The following is a 24,823-nucleotide window of genomic DNA, read 5'->3' on the forward strand; positions in this document are numbered from 1 at the left end:
GAAGGGGAATCCGCTTCACCTTTCCATAAATAGACCAGGTTGTAATTAGGGTTTCTAGAGAGAGAGAGAGAAGAGAAGAAGAAGAAGAAGAAGGAGGAAGAGGGGGTGGAGATATAGATTTAATCATTTATAAGCAGGCCACGCTCGCCTCTCCTCTTCGCCCAAATCCCTCTCTCTCTCTCTCTCTCTCTCTCCACCGCCCTCTCTCTCTCTCTCTAGCCCAATTCCCAAATCCTAGGGTTTAAGCTCCTCCGCCGGCGGCCGCCTCGCTCCTCCCCAATTCAAGCCGCGCCCCGCCGCCATGAGCAACGCGAAGGACAACTTCAACGTCGCCGATCTCACCGCCGGTAAGGCTCGCCGGAACGATCTCCGCCCTTTGTTTGTGTCGAGCTCGTGATGTGACGATGATTGGTTTCCCCCTCTCCCTTCTTCTGTGCGTGCAGCTCTCAACGACGAGGATCGAGCGGGCCTCGTGAATGCTCTCAAGGTCAGTTTTGAAGTGAAGTGGAATTCCGCCCGCCCCCTTTCCCCTTCTTCTTTCGTGGGTTTACTTTAGTTAGGGCGAAAGGCGGGGACTTTAGTCTTGTCCGCTGCGGAGCTTCTCCGGGACGGTTGTCCGTGCCGTGGGGAAAGTTGCCTTTTTTGGGTTTCCTTTGGTTGCTTGGTTCGTCATTCGTCGGATCGTGGCGATTCGTGTCTTGGGCTTGAACTCGTGGCGGCTTGTGTTTTCGGGTTTCGGCACGGGTGCTGACTTGTCTTTGTGGGGGCTGTTTTTGCAGGATAAGCTGCAGACGTTGGCCGGGCAGCACTCGGATGTGCTCGAGAGCCTCGCGCCCAATGTCCGGAAGCGCGTGGAGGTCCTGAGGGAGATCCAGGCACGTTCCTCTTGTCGATTGGGAAAAAAAGAAGAGAACTTGCTGTCCTAAGTCTTGTTATCTGCTGCTAAGATTCGCTTCTTCTTGAGTTTACGCCTTTTACTGGTTGTTCTACTTTGTGAATTAGCATTTTCATATTGTTTAAGCCCTGCGAAGTACTTTCAAGTTCTTAGATTGCTTCATCGTGAGATAAGAACAGAAATGTGTGGGGACACATGCGTAATGTCTGTTGCCTCTAATTAACATAATTGTTCTTTTGTGGAGGTAATGGCCTTTAAAAGTTGTATAATTTTGAACATTCCTTTTTCGTGAATGATTAAGTTGGTTTAAAAAAGATGATTTTGTTCTAAAAACTCTACCAGGTTACTTGTCTGTTGATTTTTTCTATTTGCAAGCATTCATGTTGTGAGGAGATGTGAATTGGCCCAAGTGGGTTTTACTGAACCTGAGCATTTGAAATGAACAGAGCCAGCATGACGAACTGGAGGCAAAATTCTTTGAGGAGAGAGCTGCACTGGAAGCGAAATATCAAAAGCTGTATCAACCTCTGTACACAAAGGTATTGTTTTCGTTTTCTACTTATTGATTCATATCCTCTCTCAGCTTTCTACATATTTATGATTATCATCTCTCATACTCTTTTTTCTTATGTGTTTGGGGTCGGGGATGCTGAAATGCAGAGATATGATATTGTGAATGGTGTTGTGGAAGTTGAAGGAGTTACTAATGAGGCAGCAAAGGAGCAAGAGGAGGACAAAGCCGATGAAGGTATCTAGTTGATGACCCTCCTACGCCATTATTTTCACTTGGTGCAAGTTATATGACATGCCCACTTTTTTCTCTTTGCAGAGAAAGGAGTCCCTAATTTCTGGCTTTCTGCTATGAAAAACAATGAAGTCTTAGCTGAGGAGGTGTGTGTAGATTGCAAATGCTTCTTTCAAGCACTGACACCAAATATTGACTACTTATCTAACTAGATTTATCATTTAACTTTTGTTGATCAGATCTCCGACCGAGACGAAGGCGCTCTCAAATATCTCAAAGATATTAAGTGGTGTAGAATAGATGAACCCAAAGGGTTTAAACTTGAGTTCTTCTTCGATACAAACCCCTTCTTCAAGAACTCTGTCTTGACGAAGATCTATTACATGATCGATGAAGACGAACCTATACTGGAGAAAGCAATAGGGTAAGTGGCTTTTCTTTTTGCGTAGTGGAAGTGTGGTTTTCCTTTGCTTCTGAGAAGAACTCTTTTTATCGTTTGTCTTCAGTTTGATATTCTAATCTTTACGGAAACTATTCGATTCTTATAGGACGGAGATCGATTGGTATCCAGGAAAAAGCTTGACGCAGAAGCTCCTCAAGAAAAAGCCAAAGAAAGGGTCAAAGAATGCGAAGCCTATCACTAAAACAGAAAATTGTGAAAGTTTCTTTAATTTCTTCAGTCCACCTCAAGTCCCTGAAGAAGATGAAGACATTGATGAAGAGACTGTATGGCAGCAGAATTGATTAAGAAATATTTGCTTTATTCTTCATTCTCATTAGGTTTATTTGATCTGTGCTATTTCTTTTTCAGGCTGAGGAACTTCAAAATCTGATGGAACAAGATTATGATATTGGGTAGGTACCTCATGACTTGTCCTAATCCAAGATGCTTGCATGTCATTTTAGCTTTCTTTGGTGGTAGCCAGCCTATGTTAATGGCAGTGAATGAAATGTGGTATTCTTTGATTTATGCTTGCTTTGACAGTTCGATTGCTTCCTGTGGTTGCTTCACACTTATGTTTCTGACTTGTGTGCATCTTGCAGGTCAACCATCAGGGACAAGATCATTCCGCATGCAGTCTCATGGTTTACAGGGGAGGCTATTCAAGGAGAAGAGTTTGAAGATCTAGAAGAGGAGGATGAGGATGAAGATATTGACGAGGATGAGGATGAAGATGAGGACGAGGACGAAGAAGAGGAAGACGAGGATGAAGAGGAAGACACAACAAGCAAGAGTAAAAAGAAGGTGAGATTCTGTTTGATATTTGGGTATTTCTATATGCTTATTATCTCACAGCTTGATAATTCTGATTAGAGCTGAACTAATTTCTATTCATATTTCATGAACTTTGGGAATTCACTGCAGTCATCCGGACAGAAGGTATGGTGATTCCCTTTATACATATACTTTTACTTGGTTCACTTTTCATACCAACTGGATTTTGTCTTTGATATCCTAAATATACTGTCGTTTGGTAATTTACAGAAGGCTGCCAGAGCAGTGGCTGGGGATGGCCAACAGGGAGAGAGGCCTCCGGAGTGCAAGCAACAGTGATGCATTGCTTGATCGCAATCACAAGAGTCTGAAGCGGCTCATCATCAATTGAGGGAGTATGGGGGGTGAAGTGTTTGCAGTTTTGGTCGGTCTAGTTTGTTTCTCGTCTGGTATGTGGGGTGATTGATTGAGGGGAAATTTCTATTGTGGTATAGTCGTTCGTTTGATTGGGGAGGTGTGGATTATGTGTCAACACCGTGAGCAGGGAAAAGCTCAGAGCATGTCTAGGGAACTTGAAAATGATAGCAAATCATGTGTTTAAAGTCGTCTGCTTTTAGGATCTCCGTATCTTCAATTTTGTTCCAACGAAATGTCTCCTTAGTGCTATTGTATTTGTGATCGTCGGACTGCTGATTATTTGGTATTAAAAAGTCGATTCATAGTATTTCTTTCTGAATCTCTCCTCTGGACTCCACCTCTGCTGTTGGATTTGAGCAAATCATGGCTCCCATCTTTGCCTGCCCTCTGATAATGTTCTCTTGGGTATGGAGTGCTGAAAATTCAAATCATGCTGATGCCAAGGTGGGCAAGAACATGGTATATTCAATATGATGACATTATGGGCAAGAGCATGATTTATTCAATGTGATGACATTATTATGGACACTTCGAAGGCTTTATATCTTGGCTGCCCTGTCTGTTCGGAGGGTGAAAAATGATGACCCAAAAGTTGATTCCCCCTCTGGGTTGGAGATGAAATGGGGGCGCAATTATCTCCTTAGGATGATGATTACTAACTCGAGGTGCACTTGCTCTGTCAGCAAATGAATGATTTCGAAAGTATTTGTGTGAAAATGATCGCTTGTGTGACTTAAGAAAAGGGAATGAAAGAAGAATGCTTTCATTGTATCGTTGCGGAAGTTAAAATTTTATTTTATGGAGTAATTGTTATATTTTTGGTAAATATAAGGTGCAAAACTGAAAAAAAATTAACATCTAAAATCTACCTTTTGCAACTTCATCACTAAACAAAACATGATCTAATTCTCTAGGAGATTGCAAGTAGAAGATAGTATCTAAACACTTCACTGTCAATATAACAAGTATATCAGTAAGCTGATTGTCAATAAAATAATTAGTCTAAGTGATCTAAACGATTATTTTTAAGAAAATAATTTTTAAATTATTCTTTTTTTTCATGAAAAAATTGGAATTGTAATAACAATCGATATTGGTCTAACGGGATGGAATCGAGCGACATTATGAACATTTCAGCGCATTAGATTACATTTTGTCAAAAGCGCAAATGACAAAATCATCTTCTTGCCATAATGAAAATTTGGAAATCAAAAAAACTAGACGTGAAGCGGATATCGCGAAAGTTTTCGGACGTGATGATGGGTTAAAAAAAAAAGTATGCCCTTCATAGGATCTGAATAAAGTAAAATAATGTAGAAGATTTAAAATAAATCCAAATGAAAATAGATATGGAGCAATAATCGCACATTATTTTTGGAAGCAATAATTGCACGTGAGTTGGCGCTTAGTTCACGGATGGGGTCGCTCCAGCCGAAGGTCTAACACGAAAAATATCAAAAGAGAGAGAAAAAGAGGACGGCCATGGAGTTGTCAATGCCATCCTGGATGCATTGATAATTCATGGCTTCGACACTTTCACGCACAGTCGAACGCATTTCCGACGCCTTATAACTTTGGCTTTGGCCTCGACTGTAGTAGCTCCACCGGAGCTGCGCACCGGACGAGCTCGTATTATGTCGCGATCCAGCTCGAGACCCGGTAATCACTACTTCAAAAGAAAGAGTTTTTAGAGCATTGATAGGTGATCTTATGTGAGCCGAATAAGAAATCAAAACGTGATCTTCACTATGTTTTCCCCCCTTTCCGTTGGGACCGAACCCCTCATCTTTCATTGACTCGTCCTTCTATCCTCGCTTTTGGGATTTAGGGCCTATTTGTTTATTTTTATTTATGTTCCTGGAACAAAAACTTTATGTTCTTTTGTTTTTTGGGAAAAAAAAATAATAGAAATACGTTTGGTAACACTATTTTTGTTTTTGGTTTTTGAGAATAGATTTGAAATAGAAACAAAAAGTAAAAAAAAATTATTTATTGTTCTTAGAAATAATTCCGAGAAACACTTTTTTTTCTTATCCTTTTTTCTTTCATTTTCTTCCTTTTGGCCAATTGCCGGCCCCTAGTGAGGCCGAGCTTGAGCTCGCCCGGCCACCGGCGAGACTCGACCTTGCGTCGCTTGGGCGAGGCCAAGCCTCATCGGTGGCCAGGCGAGGTCACTGGCAAGGCTCAACCTCTCTTAGGCGACGTGAGGTCGGCCTCGTCAGTGTCGATGAGGTCGTCGGCCCTCGTCGGTTGGTCACCAGCCATGACGAGGCCGGCGATTGGCCGTAAGGAAGAAAGAAGAAAAAAAAAAAAAAATATAATAAAAATGTTAAAAAATTAAAAGAAACAAAAAAATTATAGAAGTTTACTAAACGTATTTTTATTATATTCAGAAATTGTTTCCTATAACAGAAAAAAATAATATTTATATTAAAAAATTATTCTTTCAAATAGAAACGATACCAAACGCGCCTTTTAACTATTAGGCTGACTACTTAAGGAGCGAACTCACTCAATATGCATATTAGTCCAAGCATTTGCGTCCCTAAGACCATTTGAAGCAATAAATTAGAAGGTTCCCATCAATTTTTAGGTGAGGCTCATTGAATGTAATGGCTCAAATAATCTCAAAATATATGGTCCCTAAATTACCTAATAATTTATCAATTTCATGATCATTTCATACTCGAGCCTCGTCTGCGAGGCTCCTATGGCATCTTCAATTTCAGAACCGCGACAAGGCACATCAATCATCATGACACGAGCAATTATTCATTGAACCTATAAATTGGACGTATATCCTAATACTGTGAATGCATTTTAGTACTTGCAAAAGCCGTCTTTGTACCCCGCATCCAGTCCGAAAGTTCATCCTACGGATCGTCGCACGGAAAAACAGCAAAGTCTCACCTTTTCGGCTTCGCTTGCCGCACGGAGAAAACATCGACGGCATCGAAAAGGCTCGCTGCTCCGTCCCTACAGTAGAATTCGAATCGCCGCATCGTCGTCCTCCTTTTGGCGGCAATTCGAGGCTTCGACGCCAGCTCGACGAACCCACTTCTTGATATTCCATGGTGGGGCTGCGTGCGATCGCTTGATGGCGAGGCCTCTGCGGGGCGCTTGTTCGCTCGGACGCTTCTTGCTCGAGCCGGAGGTCCCATCTTTTTCCTGTCCCCTGTTCTTGTACTTCGACAATTCTCGAGCTTCCTGTGTGATCGTTCCGCAGTTGACTGTTGAATTTGGTCGCGTCCGTGGTCTTGCTCTGTTTGCGTCCATGGGATTGTGTTCTTTTGACCCTTTTTTCTAATTTTCCTCTCTTTTGGTTGAGCTTGCTGAAGTTGCTCGCTTGTGAGAAGGGGGGAAAAGGGTGAAGTTGTGTTTGGGTTGCTCGTGCGTGTGGTTGTAATGGTGGGTCTTGGCTGACTGGAAAAAGTGGGGATTTGTACCGTACCGAGTTTGGAGATGCTTTGTTTTTTATGCCCTCTGCACTGATCTGAAGTCAGATGTTGTCCCTGCTCCTGATACTTTCTGGGAGACGGAATTGCTGTGTCGTGGGTTCACTTCACTCTTGCATTGGTGGTCTTGTTCTTTTGGGGTTAGTCATTCTACTTTTTCTCGGACTGCAGGGCCGTTGGGGAGGGCTGGTGAGAACAACTTCTCAGTTTCGTGACTTCTCTTCCGGAGGTGTTCTTTTTTCCCGATGAACCTTATAAGATTTCACATTTGTTTATGTTGTGTGACGAGGCCACGCTCTTGGGCTGCACCAGTGCAGTCTCCTTTAGTGTCCATTGCTCAAATTTTTTTCGTGGTTATATGACAAGTTGCTTAATTCGAATGGTTATGGCCGTGCCTTTAGAGGTAGTGCTCCTATTTGGTAAATATTAGTGCTGCCTAACATGCATTAATCAAGAATGCATAAGTCCTTCATAGATGTAAGTCACCCTAGACATATAGCTTCCCCAATTCTCTTTAGTTGGAGGGCACTCTCAGAAAAAAAAAATGTTTCTTTTTTCCTGGGAGGGCAAGAGATCTACTAAAGTTTGTCACAGCAACTTGATAATTGAATGAAACAGGATTATGCTGGATCAAGAGAGCATTCCATCTTTGAGTTTACACATGAAAGCTGTACTTTCCATCTGAACGGTAAATTTCTGCCTGCACGAAGGTAGGACGAGATCCGCCTCTGATGGGAGGGAGTCTAATGAGGAGAACATGTCTAAGAAAGATTTGGCCTTGCAACAAGCTCTGGATCAGATTACCTCCTCTTTTGGAAAGGGGTCAATCATGTGGCTTGGTCGATGTGTCTCTCATAGGCAAGTTCCAGTCATTTCCACAGGCTCGTTTGCTTTGGATATGGCTCTTGGAATTGGTGGACTTCCAAAGGTACTTGGATACTCTTTTAACGCAATAAAGTTTCTGGTTCATTTGATGCAGGTGGCTTTCAAATTATATGTATTTCTTACAGAAAGTATAAATTGGATATGTAATTCTCATGTCTGATATGTTAATAGTTCCGTGATTGATGCTTCTTGAATTCCATAGGGGCGTGTTGTAGAGATATTTGGTCCTGAGGCTTCAGGAAAGACAACACTTGCATTACATGTGATTGCTGAATCACAGAAGCAAGGAGGTGACTCTCTAAACTCGTACAGTCTCTCTCTCGATTATGCTGGCTATTTAAAGAAAAAGAACATGATTATCCAGTGTGTATATGTGTTCAACGGGCAGCTCATTCAGCTTTACACTTAATGCATTCAGTAGTCTTGTATTCTCTTCAGTTTATCCATGCTTGTTACTATGAAATGATTATACTTTCTTTGAAGTGTTACAACTGGCACAGATTGGTATGCTGTTGCTATCGATAAAACTCGTCTGAATGCATAGGAAAGTGTCAATTGCATATATAATGAGTACGCAATATATTCGTCGGTACATGCAACACAGGAAATCTGAGGACTTGCACATTCATAGTTCTTGGAATCCCTTATTTAAGTGCTAAACTGGAGCATATCATAATAACTAGTATCTCATAGTGCACTGTGCTTGAGGATAATCATTATTTTTCTTTATTTGTAGTGGTTAAGTCAGGAGTGAGGCCTATTGGCTGACTCTCAACATGTTGAAACTTTGCCTTATGTGAGCAAATCATTATCTGTAGGTTACTGTGTTTTTGTTGATGCGGAGCATGCTCTTGACCCTGCACTTGCTGAGGCTATTGGAGTGAACACAGAGAATTTGCTTCTGTCCCAACCAGATTGTGGCGAGCAAGCTTTGAGTCTTGTGGACACTTTAATAAGGAGTGGTTCTGTAGATGTTGTTGTTGTGGACAGTGTAAGGCCTCTTTACTGGAAGTGTATGTAGTCAACACTGCCAGATCCATTACATCAATAGTATATGGAAATTCCGTTTGTGGAAAGTCAATACTTGGACGACAGAAGCAGCGCCAATGTCGGTGTAGGTTTGAAATAACTAGGTTATTCTACCATTTTAACCGTTAGAATCTTCTTTTTATCATGCAACTAAAATTCAAGCTGAGGTATATGAGTATTAAATTAACTTTATTTGTAGGTAGCTGCACTTGTGCCAAAAGGAGAACTCGATGGTGAAATGGGGGATGCTCACATGGCAATGCAAGCTAGGCTGATGAGCCAGGCACTTCGGAAACTGAGTCACTCCTTATCACTGTCACAAGCTATATTAATCTTTGTAAATCAGGTATACCTTCTGGAGATTGGACAATTGTATTCATGGTTATAAATTCCTAATGTTAAAAGCTAATCTTTCATATTCAACTACCTTCATGGATGAGAGTTTTCTTTAAGGGCATTCCAAGCTATTAAAATGTTTTCATTCCCGGTCCGGTCCAGTTCCCAAAAATTGGAACCAAGGACCGGTCTGGTCTGGTCCAATAGAACCAATCACTTATTTTTTCCCTCTACTTTTTTCGCACTACTTGAAACTAGACCGAAATAGTGTTTAGTTCACTTTTTTTTTTTTTCAAGAACTAATAAAATAAAAAAGTATAGTTAATCGGTCCAGTCCCGTTCCCCATTGGAGCCGTGAACTGGAAGGGGGAACCAGGAACCAAACCTCTCGGTCACTGGTTCCACTTTTGGGAAGTGGGAACCGGGCCGACACTCCCGGGAACCGGATCAAACTGGCCAGTTTGGTCTGTTTCAGGTGCTTCCTGGTTCGGGCAATCCGTTTTATACATGCCTAGCGAGAACACAAATTATATTTTTGTCTATGCTTGTGCGTGAGATATGATCGTTCCAGCTAGAATGAATAGTTCAAGCTTGCTTTTCGGTTGATCAGAAGTATAACTTGGATCTATGCTTGAGTATTCCATCTGGTTGGTTCCCTGTTGCTGCTTTTAAGAGTTTAAGAATCCCTAACTTCATGGCAGATGTATGCTGACAAAAATAGGGGCACATCATAGCACAGGAAATTGCGATAACCACCATGAATTTTCCCTTCACACTTCCTTTTCTTGTCTTTTACACCATGAATTCTCCCGCCATGCTTCCTTGTTTTTCTTGTCTTCTTTTTAGATTTTCCTGTGTGCTTGCGGTGCAATTGATGGAGTGAAGTTTTCAATTATCTACCTGACTGAGTTTCATTTTCTTTCAGGTGAGATCCAAGATTTCGACCTTTGGAGGCTTTGGTGGACCCACTGAAGTTACCTGTGGTGGAAATGCCTTGAAGTTTTATGCTTCTGTGCGCCTAAACATTAAAAGAACAGGGTTTATCAAAAGGGGTGAAGAGGTATTTGATCTATGAATACATTTTCGCCTCTCTTTATTCGGATACGAGGTTGGCTGAAATAAATCATTCTACTTCGATTCTCCTGTACTTCAAGTTTGGATTCTCTGAGTAGTCTTTTAATTGCGTGATCAATTATATCATTGCTCATATTCATAGTCATTTCAGGAGCATTTTAGTATATTGTCTTCCGGGCTTTGTATTCTAATAATTCTTCATTGGGGTTCGGATCATATTGCTTATTCCAGATTTATTATGTAGACTACAGGCACACAAGTCCAGGTCAAAATTTTGAAGAACAAGCTTGCCCCTCCATTTAGAACGGTACAACTTGAACTGGAATTTGGCAAGGGGATATCTCGGAATTCAGAGATCATTGATCTCGCTTTGAAGCACAAATTCATCACTAAATCTGGGGCAACATATGGACTAAATGATCTGACTTTCCGCAACAAAGAAACTTTGAAACAGTTTTTGGACGGCAATGAGAGCATCCGAGAAGAACTCACAACTAAACTCAGGGAAAAGCTCGCGGCTGAGACGATGGTTAAAGATGCAGAAGATGAAGGCCAAAAGCCGGAGGAAATAGTTTCTACGGATGAGGACTTGGCTTCTGCAGTTCAAGCCTAATTATGCATGCGGTAACATGGTAACATAACGGTTTCTTTCCTATGCTGTATCTTACTGTAGATATTCTGCAACTTGACTGTCAATAGCTCAAGTTATACATAGACAGAATAGCAATTCCACCTAATATAGTACATGTAACCAAGCTGGTAAGGTCGTTTTTGGTAGGAACATAGTGCAAGGGACGGAGGTCCTTACGAGGTTTCCCACAGCTGTCCCTGTTGTTTTCCCCTTCCCTCTTTTCCTTCTAGTGAGGATGTGAATGTTTCAAATGTCTGGGGAGATATTAATATTCCAAAAACTCCTAGATTCTGCATCCAATATATTGCTAGAGCTTAAAGGTTCAGGAATTGCGGCAAGACTCGTGATCTGAATGATCTGATGAGCTTTTTCCCTGCTTCATGTAACTGCATTTCCGGTCGCCCCTCATATTCACTGAACATCCATCCACATCAAGAGCCCCATTAATCAATGACCAACTTCGGTACCTTCTATTGCCAAACGCAACGCAACACAAATGCTCCCATCATGGGACAGATTTCAAAGAGTCGAGTTGGATTCAATGTACTTTGCAGGATGAGTAGCCGAGTCACGAGTTAATTAGGTATATGCTAACCATTTCACATCGCGTTGGATAACCGATGTCAAACTTTCCAAAAATACTCCCCGGCAAGTCATCGATACTTTAATGTTCGGCTTGTGACTCGAACATCACTCTCCCTAGTACTCTCTCAGGGTGAGGCTGGCAGCATCAATTGACTTTTGGAACTTCGAAGTATTTTCCCCAAGAATCCCCTGTTTGAATTCAACAGAACTGGTCAATTTCATGATCAGACAGCATCTCTCTTTCAGTGCGATGTATACGCATAAGTATCTATCTTTCAAGGCTCCAAACTGGTCATCAAAACAAGTCCACAGTCAATTACGTAATTGTGCTCTAAAGCCAGCATACATCAGCACTTTCAATTGGCGACGGTCAACCTTGTTGAACGTTACCTCTTTTTCCCGTCAAACATTCATGCACATGAGCAGTCGATGTTAGTGATTTTGGCGGAGCGATTAACGTCAGTAAGCGGAAGAGGACATTGCACGAATCAAAGGATATAGCTTCTTCTTCTTCTTCTTCTTTCCATTCATTTTTTTAGGAAACAAATAAACCCAAAAGTCTATTGATATCAATCCTTGAGATCTAGTTTCTCGAGGGACGACTATAGGAATTCCCAAATGATGAATACATCTTTTCCATATTTAGTGTTTACACCGAACTTTTGGGCGAAGCCGTACTCCTCAACTCAGAAAATAGTTCAACCATGCTCTAAAAACATCCAAATTTATGCTTGATTTTTATGGGTGAGGTTGTCTAATCAGGACTAAACTTATTGCACGAATGCCAATTAAGTCATAAACTTTTTGATTTTATAAATTAAACCTTGAACCTTTGCGCGAAATTCTATTGACCGGATCGTCACGTAAGCAATTTGTAGCGAAAATTGACTAGGGGGATTATATTGGAATTTTACAAAAAGTTCAGAATTGAATTGACAAAATTAAAATATTTAGGTCTAAATTGACATATATACAATAAGTTAAGGATTGATTGGGTAATTGTCCGATTTTCATGCCATGCCAATGATTGAAATCCATTTGATAGAAGATTTGTTAATTTGAGTTAGAACTTTCAAAACTAAGTAAGATAGAAAAGATACTTTTATCTATTAAATTGAGCACAAAATCCAAAAAAATCGTGCAACATGAACCTCCTTCACTTGCTTTAACATAGCATATGCAATCAATTTTGGACTTTGCTTCATCCCCTAAATAATTATATGATAGGCACGTCCAAATTTATAATTACCAAAATTTAGGAATGGTTAGAATTTGACTGAGTGTCACATAGTCAAACTCAACCCTAGGTTACACTATCCTAGTAAGCTTTGCCGCTTTTGGCTTGTTTTGTCTCAAACGCTCTTATTTTCTTTTTGTGAACTGTTGAAACACGAGGGTCAATAAAAACTATGTATTCTCCATAGAAAATTGAAGTTGCATGCTTCCTCGAAACCGCGCAAGGATTGCGATTTTGCCAAGAGGAGCCAGCTTCTTGGAAACCTCATCTTTGGAGCTGCTCCTAATTTTCTTCCATAATCATATTTCTTGTTCACTTTGTCAATTCATGATGGGGACATGTGGACTCTAGACAGAAGAAAAGTAGAAAAGACGGGAGGGGTTAAAAAACAAAAATAAAAGAAGGTGCCGCAATTGAATTTCTAGAAGTGGGATCCACCACCTTTTTTTATAGGATGCCTTCAAACAAGGAAAAAGAAAACTTTTTAATATATTATGCATGTATGCATTTATAAGCACAGGACACTGCTGACCATCTATTCTAATGTGATATATCGCCCTAAAAGTTGATCGGAATAATTACATTGAAATTTTACGTAAATATTTATAAATAAATTGATAAAATTAAAATGTTATGGATTGAATCGACATTCGTACAATAAGTTGAGGTGATTTGACAATTGTCCTATTTGATTTGTCATGCAAATTCCTTGCAAGTGCAATGTCTTGGGACACTTTTTTGGACATTTTACTTGTATACAATGTTCTGCACAAATTTTTGTCGCTATGATAGGATATAACTATTTTATGGCTTTCCATATTGGGTGAAAATGCAAACCTAATGCAAACCTAACTATAGTATATAGCGAAATGCGATGTGTAGGATGGACGACAATAGGGCAATCCCGATGATGAATTCATAAATGAAATCCAATTCTGAATGAGATTACTTTTCGGAATGGGGTTATGAGGATGTGATTCTCCAACAATCTTCTTTGAGGCAGACGTGAATGACTAATTCTAGCCTGCCTCCAAGAAAACAAGGATCTAAATTTGGTACACGATTTTGTAATTTAGTACGTCACTTTAAATTATCTTATTGTTCCACAAAAAGAATGATAGCACTTTGTGGATCATCACAGAGGGCTTTACTTGTTTATTTATTTTTTTCATTCAATGAACTCTCTCCATTTGTTCTCTTCCTGCATAAGCGTTTCCCTTCTTCTAACGTCGATGGAGTTTTCCTAGGCTGATGTAGACCTTCACGCACCCTCACATATTATAACCAAAAGCTGTGCCAATTTATTATAATTCGGAAGAATCCGACGCCGACGCTTGTTCATAGGATTTACTATAGGTGCATCTCTTTCTACCTAATGACTTAGAGCAAAATATAGTATTAGAGTCGGGTTCCACTCCGATTTATTTCGCTTTTGTATGAACTTTCCTAATCGAATTTCTCATACGCTTTCTATATAAGTGCTGCCTCTCCATCGGCCCTTTTCGTCTTTTGGTCTATATGTCGATAATGGACGACAAAACCCTAAATTTGTGCTTGAACACAAGTGATAACGGACGTCAGCTTTTTTTTTTTTTTTTTTTGGAGGTTCGGTCAATAGCGCCGTCTGAAAGTCCTTTTGATTTGTATGTGGAAAACAAGGAAAGTGACCCTAATTTTTTTTTTTTTGAATTCCCCAGCTGGGAGCACAGCCAAGCGTTTCGAGGTGCCACGTCACGGGTCCAACCCATGGAATATTATTCCTCGACAAAGAAGCCGTGAGAGATGACGTCATAATTTGATTAACTTTTTTCCCCGTGGCTGGCGGGTGGGCCCCACTCGAGGAAGAAGTGTCCCCATTGCTAATTTTTCCAATCTTTTGACCTTTTGACCGGCTTTGAACAACGACAACATCTTCAGTTCCATCCATGTTTTTGTCCATGTGTTCGGTGCGCTCACATATAATGGTCTCCTCTCCTACGAGTTGCAGTCAATTTGGGCGACACATGATGGGATTTTGAAAAGTTCCCTTTTTTTGCTCTCCTCTTTTTTTTCTTTTTCTTTTTCCCCTTTTTCATTTTTTTCCTGGCGGCTAAATCTCGCCCCTAATTCCCAACAGAAACGATGACATTTCGTTGTCTATGACTTAAGAATGCATCGAGCATCTTCGTAACGGCTCGAAGGTTTTTTTTTTTTTTTGCTGCTTGATTCTACTTTGATCCTAATTTTACGCTATTGGAACGAGACAAAATATCTAAGTGAATACCAATCGCTTTTGTGTGGTGGAATGAGAAATATTGATTTAGTCTATTCAACATGTAAAATTAGGCATCGGTTGTCACGAAATCGCAAATGGAACGGGTAAGAGTCTCACATAATCAAATGAATACTGTATGTAATCGGTCCAAATATTTCTCATAGGGAAAGAATACTTAAAATTAATTATCTATTGGCTATATTATCCCCAAGAAGAAAAAGCTATGTTATGGCTACAAAATCAGAAGGGCGGCACTCCACTAGTAAGCACTAGAACGTTTGACAAGGAAGGAGAAGAGAATCATGAAATCATGTATGATTACTTCGTGTGAACAAAAATGGACGGCCGAGATTAGGTGACGGCCGGTTGATGAGCGGTGGAGATGGGCTGGCCGTGTCAAATACCGGGGGTGCGCCGCCGCATGGCATAACTACTACCTACCCCTTGGAAAACCTGAAACTGGTTCAAAAGGTGGGGAAGAAAATGTCATTGTGCCAGGTCAGCAACCACCCTCCTCACTGCTTCCTGGAAGCCCGGCTCGTCCCATTCGCCTCCCTACAATAATGTATGGACAAGATTTTAGTTTAACTTGCCATTAAAATAAATAATAAATCTAGAGATTGACCTGATTAAGATAATTATAATAATCTAAATTATAATTAATCTCCCCCTCTCTTTTTCATGCAAGACAAGGAAAGGGAATAAAACAGTTCATTTAATTCACCCTTTTTTGGGACACGTGCAGCTCATAAAAATTCACCAATTTGGGGTAATTTTTTGGGATATTGAGTGATATTATTCATCAATGTGAATAGTACGTAACATCACGTGCACCCAAATGCACATCATCGCATTACAAACTAACATACTTTTAAACTCATCAAATTGCGTCCTTAAAAGATGCATACAATTGTAATTTGCATGTATATGTAGACCCATTTTGGAGGTGAATGATATGTTTAAGAGTGATGACTAACCCTAAATTTATAATGAGAAAAAAAATTGATTATGTTGTTCTTTGATGTGTAAACTATTAAAAAACGTCTCATAAGTACGAAAACGTCCATAAGATATTACCGCTAATTAATAATTACTATCTTGAATTTAAAATTATAATTGGTCCAATATATGACAAGCTTCGCATCATTGTTTATCGCGCGTACCTCGACGTTTAGTCTTAGGTTGACCCGATTGACGATGTTCGATTCGTGCACTTGGGTGTCGGCATCCATGGACATCAAGCTCACGTTCCTCACTTGCCTCAAGAACTCGAGGATTCGAATCACCAAGCTCATCGCCGGACAGTCTCCCCGCACGGTCACTTGCAGATCCACGGTCCGGTCCTGCGACGTGGACTCTGAGACGGTTCTCGTCTGGACCTCGACCCTGGAGCCGTCGCCTGGCGAGCCGCTGCTCGTGGGTTCCTTCGGTGGCAAGAGTTGGGCTTGGAGGACCGTGTTCTTTCGCCGGAGATCCTCGACTTGTTCCTTCAACGAGCCGAGGTGCTCCCTCGTGGTCGCGAGCAAGGATGCTTTGTCTTTCTACACAATGTGAATGCATCTTGAATTGATATATAACATTATAAGCTGATCATTGAACAAACTGTCACTCGACATGATGAGCTACATAAGGTTTACTTTTTGCCTTTGAAATTGCAAATGTTTGCAACTTATAATGCGTCCTTATAATCAGTTCAAGATTTACAAGGTCACATGAAATATCAAATCCGATGTGACCCAGAAAAAACCTAAATTACTTCTTCAAGTCACGACCTCTTAAATAGATGCCAAAAGTAGCAAGACTGGTTTTCTTCTTTTCTGTAAAATGACAGTCTCAAGATAGCTTACATACCTTGGTTCCAGGAGGAAGAAGTGATCTCAATGCGAGGAAGCTCTCGTTGAGCTTCTCACGCCGCTTCCTCTCCGACATCATGTGGTGGAGCTGAGTGGTCGACGGCTGTCGGCTCCCGACTTGCAATCGCTCGCGGATCCGCATCAAGTTCATGCTCCGGCAGTATGCGATTGACCGCTTGAGCATGCTGTGCTTCTGAGGGCCGTGCTTGATCTGCGGTCTTGGAAGCCCTGGCGAATACCTCCTGAACGCGGTTGGTCTTGGGTTTTCGACATTTGTCTGTTGTTGCTGTAGTTGCGACGAGGAAGAAGATGAAGAAGGCGATGATAGAACTGCGAGGAAGGCTCGCGTCATAGCAGCGTGTTCGCTCTCAGGGACAATCGGGAACTGAATGTTCCCGAGTGATCTCGCATATTCGTGCATCGCTTGTAACGGGTGAGAACTAGCACCAGTTGTACTAGTACCAGGAGTATCCGTGGTAGTCATAATTGGCATCGACTGTGTGGTAATAGTCTCTGCAATTGAAGGGTCTCTGAGGGCTAATTCTGGGTTAATGAAGGAACTGGTGGTGGTGGGTATGTTGAAGAGAAGAGACGAGTATTCGGGGCTGTCCATGGAAAGCGATCTTAGAGAGGACGAGGAGGACGAAGGAGGATTTGTCATAGGGGTAGTGTTTGGTTCAGTGGCTCGGGCCAATTCGCGCATCGCCATTTGTCTTGAGAAATCCTCTGGGAACAAGTTCATCATCTGCGTTTGTATGTCAACCTGCAAAAGTAATCAGTTCTGAGATTAATCATACTGATTTCTTCATTTTGATTCATCTACATAAAACATTGTCCCGAATTCATGTACCTGAGGTATGTTGGAGAAGCCTAGCTCAATCTCTCCGCTACTGCATCCCATGAATACTGCAATCTTGAGAAGGATTTAAGCATCATTAGGATCTGCAGGATTTTTTCGGAAAAAAACTACATAAATGCTCATCAAAAAGCACATTTTTTTTTGCATACACCTACCTTGATGGATGCTTCCTACAGCCAAGATGAGAGAGAGAGAGAGAGAGACAGACAGAAAATTAGCATCTCTGAGTCAGTAAGATGATGCAAAATCATCAGATTCAGCATCAAGAACGAGAATTATGTGATGGGCGTGCGAGGCATTACTTGATAGAACTCTCTTTGACAGGAGTTGGAGGCCAATCTCGAAAGGTCTTCCTCTCTCAATTCAATGTAGGGGTTGCTGTTCCTGAAGGCCAATCCCGGGACTTGGGTGTGGCTGCTGCGAATTACGGAGCGGAAGAGCATGAAAAACAAACAAAGTCTTAAATTGGGTCAACTCCTAAACTGTAATCTGTATAGTTTAGATCGTGCAGTACCTGTTCGGATGAAGGATGAACAAGGACTGCCTATATTCATCAAAAAGTCGCCTGGGTTGAACGTTGTCATCGTTACCGCCACTTGCGGCGGCAGCTTCCTGGAAGAGACCATCCAAGTAGCACAAACAGCTGCAGAGAAGGACAAGATCATCAGTCAACACGAAAACACCGAGAAAAGTACTAATCAAACATCAGCAGCGAGAGAGGAGACCTTGTCGGAGTTAAGTAAGACCAGAGACAGATGTATCTGCAACCGAACGACTGGGCGATGAGGTGGAGGACGTTGGAGCGGGCATCGCCGTCAAGGAGGAACGCCGAGTCCATGAGATGAGAAGGCGGAGCCGATGGCGATGAAGTGGAGGGATGGAGCGAGAGAGGGTGGACTGATGTTGCATGCATGTAGAGATCCCTTTATATGCTTCTTCAGATCGTCTCTCTCCTCCTCTCTGCTTTCTTCTCGCTTTCAGGCCATCTCGATGGTGGGTGGAAAAGTATTCTCAGGTATATATAAAGGGGGAAGAGAGAGAAAGAGAGATAGAGAGAGAGAGAGAGAGTCTAAGCAGCCAAATTTAATTAAGCTTATGCCAGTAGTTCGCTTCCAAGGGTTAGGTGCTGAGGAGGGATGACAGGGTCCATTCTGGAACAAGGAGAAGAGGAAGTCTTTGAGAGGGTGAGGTGGAGGGCCGTTGAAAAGTACACGAGGCTTTATGGGGGGAGAGAGGGTCTTACAGAACCAAAAAAGAAGGAAATTTTAGACACAGGGAGAGCTTATGATAAAGACCGATTCCATTGAATCAAGTTAATCAGAAGTCGAAAACGATTGACATACCCAGTGGGAACAAATCCTAAAAATCTGTACGAGGAAAAAATCGATCGTGTTGTCAATTTACGAGAGGGAGAGCTCATGATAAATACTGATTCTATTGAATCAAGTTAATCAAAAGTTGGAAAAAGATCGACATACTAAGTGGGAACTAATCCTAAAAATCTGTATGAGGAAAAAGTCGATTGTGTTGTAAATATACGAGTGGAATTAATCAAACTTTTATTTGATTATGTTAGTTGATATTGTCAAATTTAAAAGGGACTACATCCAATTAACACATCAAAGCAAAATGTTTGTGTGTTCATGCTCATTTTTACTTCTCATTCTTCTATTTTAAATTTTCTTGTATTCTGCACATAATGAACTTAATCGCATAGTGCCTATGGAGCTTGTTTTAACCTTAAATACGTGGATTGTTTTACTTAATATTAGACCCATTAAATGTGTTATCTATAAGTCAAGCACCTCACACAATGTTTCCTCTTAACCCTTGTAAGTTGCCAAAAATGATTGAAAGTTTGGTCAAAATATGATATTAACATGTTTGAATCGCAACATTACTTGTAAAGGTCATGCTCGCTGCCTTGTGAGCAAAATCTCATCCGATGCACCGAACCAACGCTATTACACGTATCAATTTAGATGAATTGGGTCTGAAAATTCTTTTATTCATTTATATTTTGCCTCCCAATATTGTTGACATGCTCCTTTAGCTGGAGACTGCCCCCACAAAACGAAAGAAAGATCCATGGGAGAGAGAGGAGAAGCCACCAAACCAGAGAGAAAAGTAGTGGTCAAAGTCCACGGTGGTGAGGATTTTGGAAGAGGGTCAAGGGAGGAAGGCAGCGGGTCCTTTTCCTCTCTCCCTTAAGTTATTCCTGTCCCTTTATATTTTAAAAATTGCCCTTTGTCCCCATTCCTCACACCCGAATTTAACTCCACCGTTTATATTATTTTTCTACCGTAATAAGAAAAAAAAAAACTCAGAAAGGTATTTCACGTTCACACCGGTCATACAAGAAATCAATAGATAATCCTTGTCTTTCCACACGTGCGATTCAAGACTGGTCATACGATCTAGTCATGGTAAGAAAAACCATATACAAACACCATATAATACAATATCAAGGCCAACCCATCACATAGATTCAATTAACCGTAAACAAGCATGTCTCGAAACCTTAATATAGTAGGTTTTGACATAAAATTTTAACATTAATCTGTGGCCCCATCATCAAATTTAATTAGATATTGGACCACTTTTGGAAGTATCGCTTGAATAAGTTTTTTCTAGAAAGCCTCAACGGGTCATCGGGTTTGAGTTTACCATGTAATTAGGTCACAATGCAATGTGAACACACAATAGTTTATAAATTATTTTCACTGGTCTTTGACTTTTCTCTGAGTTGTTGAGAATATTATCCTCTCCTTCTCTCCGATATGTGTCTAGTTTGGACCTTGGACAAGAGGAAAAACCTGCAATTCATATATTTCTGATATAGATAAGAGTGGTAGCTTATAATGACCACTACTTTGATTAGGCGCTGGTCAATTAGGGAGACTAGTCATTCTTGAGGACCTCCCTAATACAGTGCCTATTCAAATTAGTCAAACGAAGAAACAAAGCAGCCCATCCAAAGTAATCAATGATAATAACCAATTCTTTTGGCGAAATTATCTGATTAATCCTAAATCTATCGCGTGATGAAATTCTAATGTAATCCTTCCGATCCATTTTTACCGGAAGTTGCTAACATAGCTATATATCACGTAGGATAGCCGGCGATGATCGAACAATCACGTTATTAAGGAGAAATAAAAATATGATATTTATTTTGTGGTATTATTGACAATCAATCGATATTGTATGGTTTGTTGTATGTGGTGCCATCAGAAATTCAAAGTCAACGGGTTTTCAATTTGTGTCTATGGCGTTTGTCAGATGGCACGGTTGGCGGCGAGGACCCCCACGAATCTTTGTCCCTACTTCTCACGAGCAATACCCAAGAGGACTTTCCACTAGTAGAAGATGAATTATATGGGATAGTCCAGCGGCAATATTGTCACATTATCTTTCTTGAGATACACAAATTTAGATTATTCCAAGAGTGAGCTTTTGGCTAACACTTGCCGTGAATATTTGATGCCTCATATGAAGAGATTTTTCAACTTTTGGCACGATTGAATGACAGTAACGAGCTCATCGATCTTGGACCTTCATGCTCCAAATTGAATTGAGTAGTTGTGGCTCATACTAAACATTCATAATGAATGTAAAAACCATATAATAGCATTTTAGAGCTTTTGCCCACCGAAGAAAAAGTCAATAGATGGATAACCACCCCAAATTTGGTAAGCTTTTTGATCTCATGCTCACCTATCTTTCATGAAGTTTTTCACTAGCCCTATGAACGAACCTTTGGCTAACTTGAAATTTGGCGATTTTACCTCATATATATAGTTACATACTACGAATATGTTAGCGGAGCTATAATAAGGGACTCACAAATTTTGAACTTTTATGTCTTGGATGATAATGGGTAATTATAAGCTAAATCGAACATTTTTATGGCGGCATTACTTTTACGGTGATGTCTAGAAGGTTATCAACGTTGATCGCCTCCTCACTCCCTCTGACCTTTTCTTTACATCAATAAAAGTGTGAGGAGGGACGACCAGCCCAAGTATCCCCTTTCAGCTTTATTTTAAGGTCCTACACCAATCATTAAATGCTCAGCTTGAGTCATAGTTACTTGACTCACTTGTATTAGCTCAACACCGCATATCAGAAGTTAAAATTTTTATTCACATGAGGTTGAAAGTAATGTCCAAAGCACAAGCTGGCAAGTGGTTTACTCAAGAAGCGGGAGGTCTTTAATCTGATTTCTATTCGATAAAATTACTTAAAAGGCTAGCCTAAAAAAGGTAACTCCTTGTAAGTGCTCTAATCTCGACATGGATGAGCTACCTTTGGATATACTTAAGTGATGGACTTAATCTGATTTACGAAAATTGGTTCAGAATACCATATGACTTCTATAACGAATAAAAATTGAAACTCTGAAAGTATACTGAAATAAGCCCATTTCTTTTTTTGGTTGTCCTCTCTATTTTTTAAAAGTCTTCCACAACTGATCTCGAGTTTCTTAGATTTTCAGGCAACAAACAATGGATCTAGAACTTTGTCTAGGTAATCTTATTTCCATTCAACTTGTGTGATATAAATACGGTCAACTATCAAGCTGGTGAGGCTGGAAAGCAATTGACTTGATTCATGATATGATTTCTATCGAATGATCGAGAACTTGCGCTATCATGGATATGCGTATTCAACAAACCCCTCATTTTCTTCTCCTCCTCCTCCTCCTTCTCTAGGTACGACGAGATATCTGAATCTTAATCTCGACTCATCCAATTTACGTAGCCTACCCTTTTCACCAACGCTAGAAAAGTAGTATTATTGTCGACGACTGGCAAGAAGTAGGGGCAAGGAAGCAGAGAACTTCTAGATCTTCCACCTTTAACAGCTGCAAACTTTGTTGCATTCGTATGACTCAGAAAGAGTGTTCGAAGCTTCGTAGCTATTCGGAACCGCTCGGATCGCTACTTAGATTTGGCACGACGAGCACCACGACATATACGTCATTTAAACCGCTAAATACCGGCAATTTGCAAAATTTTCCTACGCCATTTTTCTCTTCAATTGTACTGGAGCTGAGGAATGGACTGACTCCAAATCAACTAATGACAAACAAATTCATTTTCCCCCCGTCGCCTATGCTTAACTCATGAGAGGCTGCGAATAATCTATCTTCACATTAATCTCATCTATTACTACCCCCTTAATTTTCTTGTTCGTCGTCTCTCGGGCCATTTCGGACAAGGAAAGAAAGACCTGCGAACGGGGCCTACCAAGTCACACCCAAGCTTATTCTCTCGCAATTCCCGTAAAAAATGCGGCACCTCGCGACGGAATGCTTACAGATGTTGACTTCGTCGATGAATGGTCATTAATGGGGTCGGCGAACCGAAGCTCTAAGGAGCGCTTTCTATTTCCCGTCATTAATGGGTTCCGACCGCGGGTGACCCCGCAAGGGAAAATGCCCAACGGTGTGGGACGAGACATGATCATTTCAAGCTCGCAGCTCCCGCTCGAAGCCAAGATCTTATGACTCGTATTGCCATCCGAACAGGGCAAATCCCACACCCGCTTTGCCTAGGGCCCCCACTATAAACGACGCCCGTTCAAGCCCGATTCCTCGAAAGATTGGACACCCGAAAGAGAGAGAGAGAGAGAGAGCCACGCACCACGTCGTTTCTGTCGTGTCCACACGTGCTCGCGGGAATCTCGGTGTGAACGATGGACGAAGAGGGAGAGAGAGGAGAGGGCTAGGCCTGGATAGTGTAGCGTGTGGACGGGATCGCATGTTCAAGGGAGTTGGTCGAACCCTACTTTCAAGGAACGAGAGACTGGCGTGCATCGTGAGAGCCCTTCGGATTTTCGTATCCACAATTCGCGTTCGTGCCCTTGATCGACTAGTTTTAAGGATCTCATCAGTTCCCTCATATCATGTTTGTGCCTACTCTCCATTGTCGGCAAGTGGTACAATGGGCTAAACTTTGTCTTAGTCGTTTCCAAAGGCAAAAGGAAAAAATATTAAAAATGTCTTAAATCTATTATATTAACGTCAATTTAGTCCTAAGTTTTTTGACCTAGTGATAATTCAGTTATTTTGGCTAATTTTGGCCGGATATTATTTGTATGAAAGTTAGCCGATTTATGTGGCATTGCTGACGCTGTCATGAATAATATTTTAATATTTGTTCGATTTTTTTTAAATTTTTTTCTTTCTTTTTTCTTTTGCCAGCCACTGGCCATTGGTAATCACCGGGTAGGCTAGCATGGCCTAGGCAAGGGTTGCCATTGCTCACTAAAGGTGAGGCAAGGTCAAGCAAGCCCTATGTAGGGCACTGCTTGCCAAATTTAGCTAGGTCGGTCCTCGCCCAGGCCAGGGTGGCCTTGCCGAGCATCACCTTCACCCACATGACACTCGACGAGGCCACTTGACTTGGGCAAAGGCCAGCCTTAGTAGATTGGTGAGGGGAGCTTGGCGACACTACCTTGGCTTGGGCAAGGCTGGCCTCACCAGATCTTGGCGAGGGGAGCCCTCACCGGGGCTCGGCTAGGTCGAGCCACTCCTTTGGTGGGTGACAACGATCCTCGCTTAGGTGAGGCTAGCTCACTTGACCATGGTTGATGGCCAGCCATCGCTTGTGACTGGTTACCAATAAAGGGAAGAAGAAAAGAAAAGATTCGGAAAAAAAAATGAAAAATTGAAAAAATATTAAAATGTTATTAAAAATTGTGAATGTTAATGCCGACCATACCACGTAAGTCAACTAGCGTCCACATTAGCAAATCCAGCTAAAATTAATCAAAAGGAAAAAATTGGCATTAGATCAAAAAAGTTTAGAACTAAATTGGTACAATTAAATGCTTATGACTAAATTGGCATTAATGTAATATGTTAAGAAATTTTTATAAAATTTTTACCAAGGGCGAAATGGGTAAGGCCAGAGAAGCAATTCCTTTCTTGAGTCCGGTCCGCTCAAGTCTAAGCATCTTCATCTAGAAACATAATTTTCTTTAATCATTGTGGTACTTGAACATCCCGCCCTACCCATTAATCATCAGCTCAAATCTCGTGCATTCGAACTTTCATTTCATATTTTCGTGCACACAACGAAGTAAACGAGAAGAGCCACGTGATGATGGGTTGGCTCCAACTTCGGAGACCCTTGATTTTGTAATCTTCTGACGATGGCCTAGAGGGAACAAGGACCACTTGCTCTTCATGGGGCATTGAAAAATCGTTTGCGTTTCCGGTCAACACATTCAACGGTCTTGATCTTTCGTCGTCGGGAACGGTCAAATTCTCCTCCGGTTGCTTTCCCTCGGGGTCTTTGTCCTTTCATACCATCCATCGTCATGCATATTTTTCTGATTGTCTG

General features: G+C 41.2%; 3 protein-coding genes across 8 annotated transcripts; 2 read left to right on the top strand and 1 right to left on the bottom strand.

Annotated features, from left to right (window-relative positions):
* Positions 1 to 58: 58 nt before the first annotated feature.
* On the top strand, positions 59 to 3,592 carry LOC104438109 (nucleosome assembly protein 1;3). The gene is made up of 12 exons (XM_010051188.3): positions 59 to 347; positions 444 to 487; positions 780 to 875; positions 1,342 to 1,434; positions 1,556 to 1,643; positions 1,725 to 1,786; positions 1,880 to 2,064; positions 2,189 to 2,366; positions 2,452 to 2,495; positions 2,685 to 2,886; positions 3,007 to 3,021; positions 3,127 to 3,592. Exons 1-12 carry the CDS (start codon positions 302 to 304, stop codon positions 3,193 to 3,195), a joined length of 1,122 nt encoding a protein of 373 aa, XP_010049490.2. The 5' UTR covers positions 59 to 301; the 3' UTR covers positions 3,196 to 3,592.
* Positions 3,593 to 6,101: 2,509 nt separating this feature from the next.
* LOC104431215 (DNA repair protein recA homolog 3, mitochondrial) lies at positions 6,102 to 11,012 on the top strand. 5 transcript variants are annotated; one of them, XM_039305721.1, is made up of 8 exons: positions 6,103 to 6,427; positions 6,900 to 6,957; positions 7,439 to 7,656; positions 7,816 to 7,903; positions 8,432 to 8,604; positions 8,842 to 8,988; positions 9,904 to 10,038; positions 10,297 to 11,012. In XM_039305721.1, the coding sequence occupies exons 1-8, from the start codon at positions 6,371 to 6,373 to the stop codon at positions 10,663 to 10,665; spliced, it is 1,245 nt and encodes a 414-aa protein (XP_039161655.1). In that variant the 5' UTR covers positions 6,103 to 6,370; the 3' UTR covers positions 10,666 to 11,012. The 5 variants fall into 5 exon arrangements, with proteins under 5 accessions (XP_039161658.1, XP_039161659.1, XP_039161655.1 ...); XM_039305723.1 differs by having other exon boundaries at positions 6,409 to 6,427; positions 7,443 to 7,656; XM_039305722.1 differs by having other exon boundaries at positions 6,410 to 6,427; positions 7,347 to 7,656.
* A 3,787-nt stretch (positions 11,013 to 14,799) lies between these two features.
* On the bottom strand, positions 14,800 to 18,447 carry LOC104440181 (putative transcription factor bHLH041). 2 transcript variants are annotated; one of them, XM_018871449.2, is made up of 8 exons: positions 18,197 to 18,447; positions 17,986 to 18,114; positions 17,774 to 17,885; positions 17,627 to 17,641; positions 17,463 to 17,525; positions 16,611 to 17,375; positions 15,923 to 16,300; positions 14,800 to 15,314 (listed from the first exon to the last, which is right to left on the bottom strand). In XM_018871449.2, exons 1-8 carry the CDS (start codon positions 18,382 to 18,384, stop codon positions 15,246 to 15,248), a joined length of 1,719 nt encoding a protein of 572 aa, XP_018726994.2. In that variant the 5' UTR covers positions 18,385 to 18,447; the 3' UTR covers positions 14,800 to 15,245. The 2 variants fall into 2 exon arrangements, with proteins under 2 accessions (XP_018726994.2, XP_010051453.2); XM_010053151.3 differs by having other exon boundaries at positions 14,801 to 15,314; positions 17,774 to 17,888.
* Between the last annotated feature and the right edge of the window lie 6,376 nt (positions 18,448 to 24,823).

The sequence above is a fragment of the Eucalyptus grandis genome, chromosome 11, assembly GCF_016545825.1.
Source record: "Eucalyptus grandis isolate ANBG69807.140 chromosome 11, ASM1654582v1, whole genome shotgun sequence".
NCBI classification, from domain to species: domain Eukaryota; kingdom Viridiplantae; phylum Streptophyta; class Magnoliopsida; order Myrtales; family Myrtaceae; genus Eucalyptus; species Eucalyptus grandis.

Bases quoted from the DNA above. Each gene is read 5' to 3' on its own strand.
- LOC104438109 (XM_010051188.3), top strand. From the start codon at position 302: ATGAGCAACGCGAAGGACAACTTCAACGTCGCCGATCTCACCGCCG. The intron at 348-443 runs GTAAGGCTCGCC...CTGTGCGTGCAG, and splicing joins CGTCGCCGATCTCACCGCCG to CTCTCAACGACGAGGATCGA. The intron at 1,644-1,724 runs GTATCTAGTTGA...TTCTCTTTGCAG, and splicing joins GGAGGACAAAGCCGATGAAG to AGAAAGGAGTCCCTAATTTC.
- LOC104440181 (XM_010053151.3), bottom strand. From the start codon at position 18,384: ATGCATGCAACATCAGTCCACCCTCTCTCGCTCCATCCCTCCACTTCA. The intron at 18,115-18,196 runs GTCTCCTCTCTC...CCTTCTCTGCAG, and splicing joins TCTTACTTAACTCCGACAAG to CTGTTTGTGCTACTTGGATG. The intron at 17,889-17,985 runs GTACTGCACGAT...CGTAATTCGCAG, and splicing joins TTCATCCTTCATCCGAACAG to CAGCCACACCCAAGTCCCGG.
- LOC104431215 (XM_039305721.1), top strand. From the start codon at position 6,371: ATGGCGAGGCCTCTGCGGGGCGCTTGTTCGCTCGGACGCTTCTTGCTC. The intron at 6,428-6,899 runs GTCCCATCTTTT...CTCGGACTGCAG, and splicing joins GCTTCTTGCTCGAGCCGGAG to GGCCGTTGGGGAGGGCTGGT. The intron at 8,989-9,903 runs GTATACCTTCTG...ATTTTCTTTCAG, and splicing joins TATTAATCTTTGTAAATCAG to GTGAGATCCAAGATTTCGAC.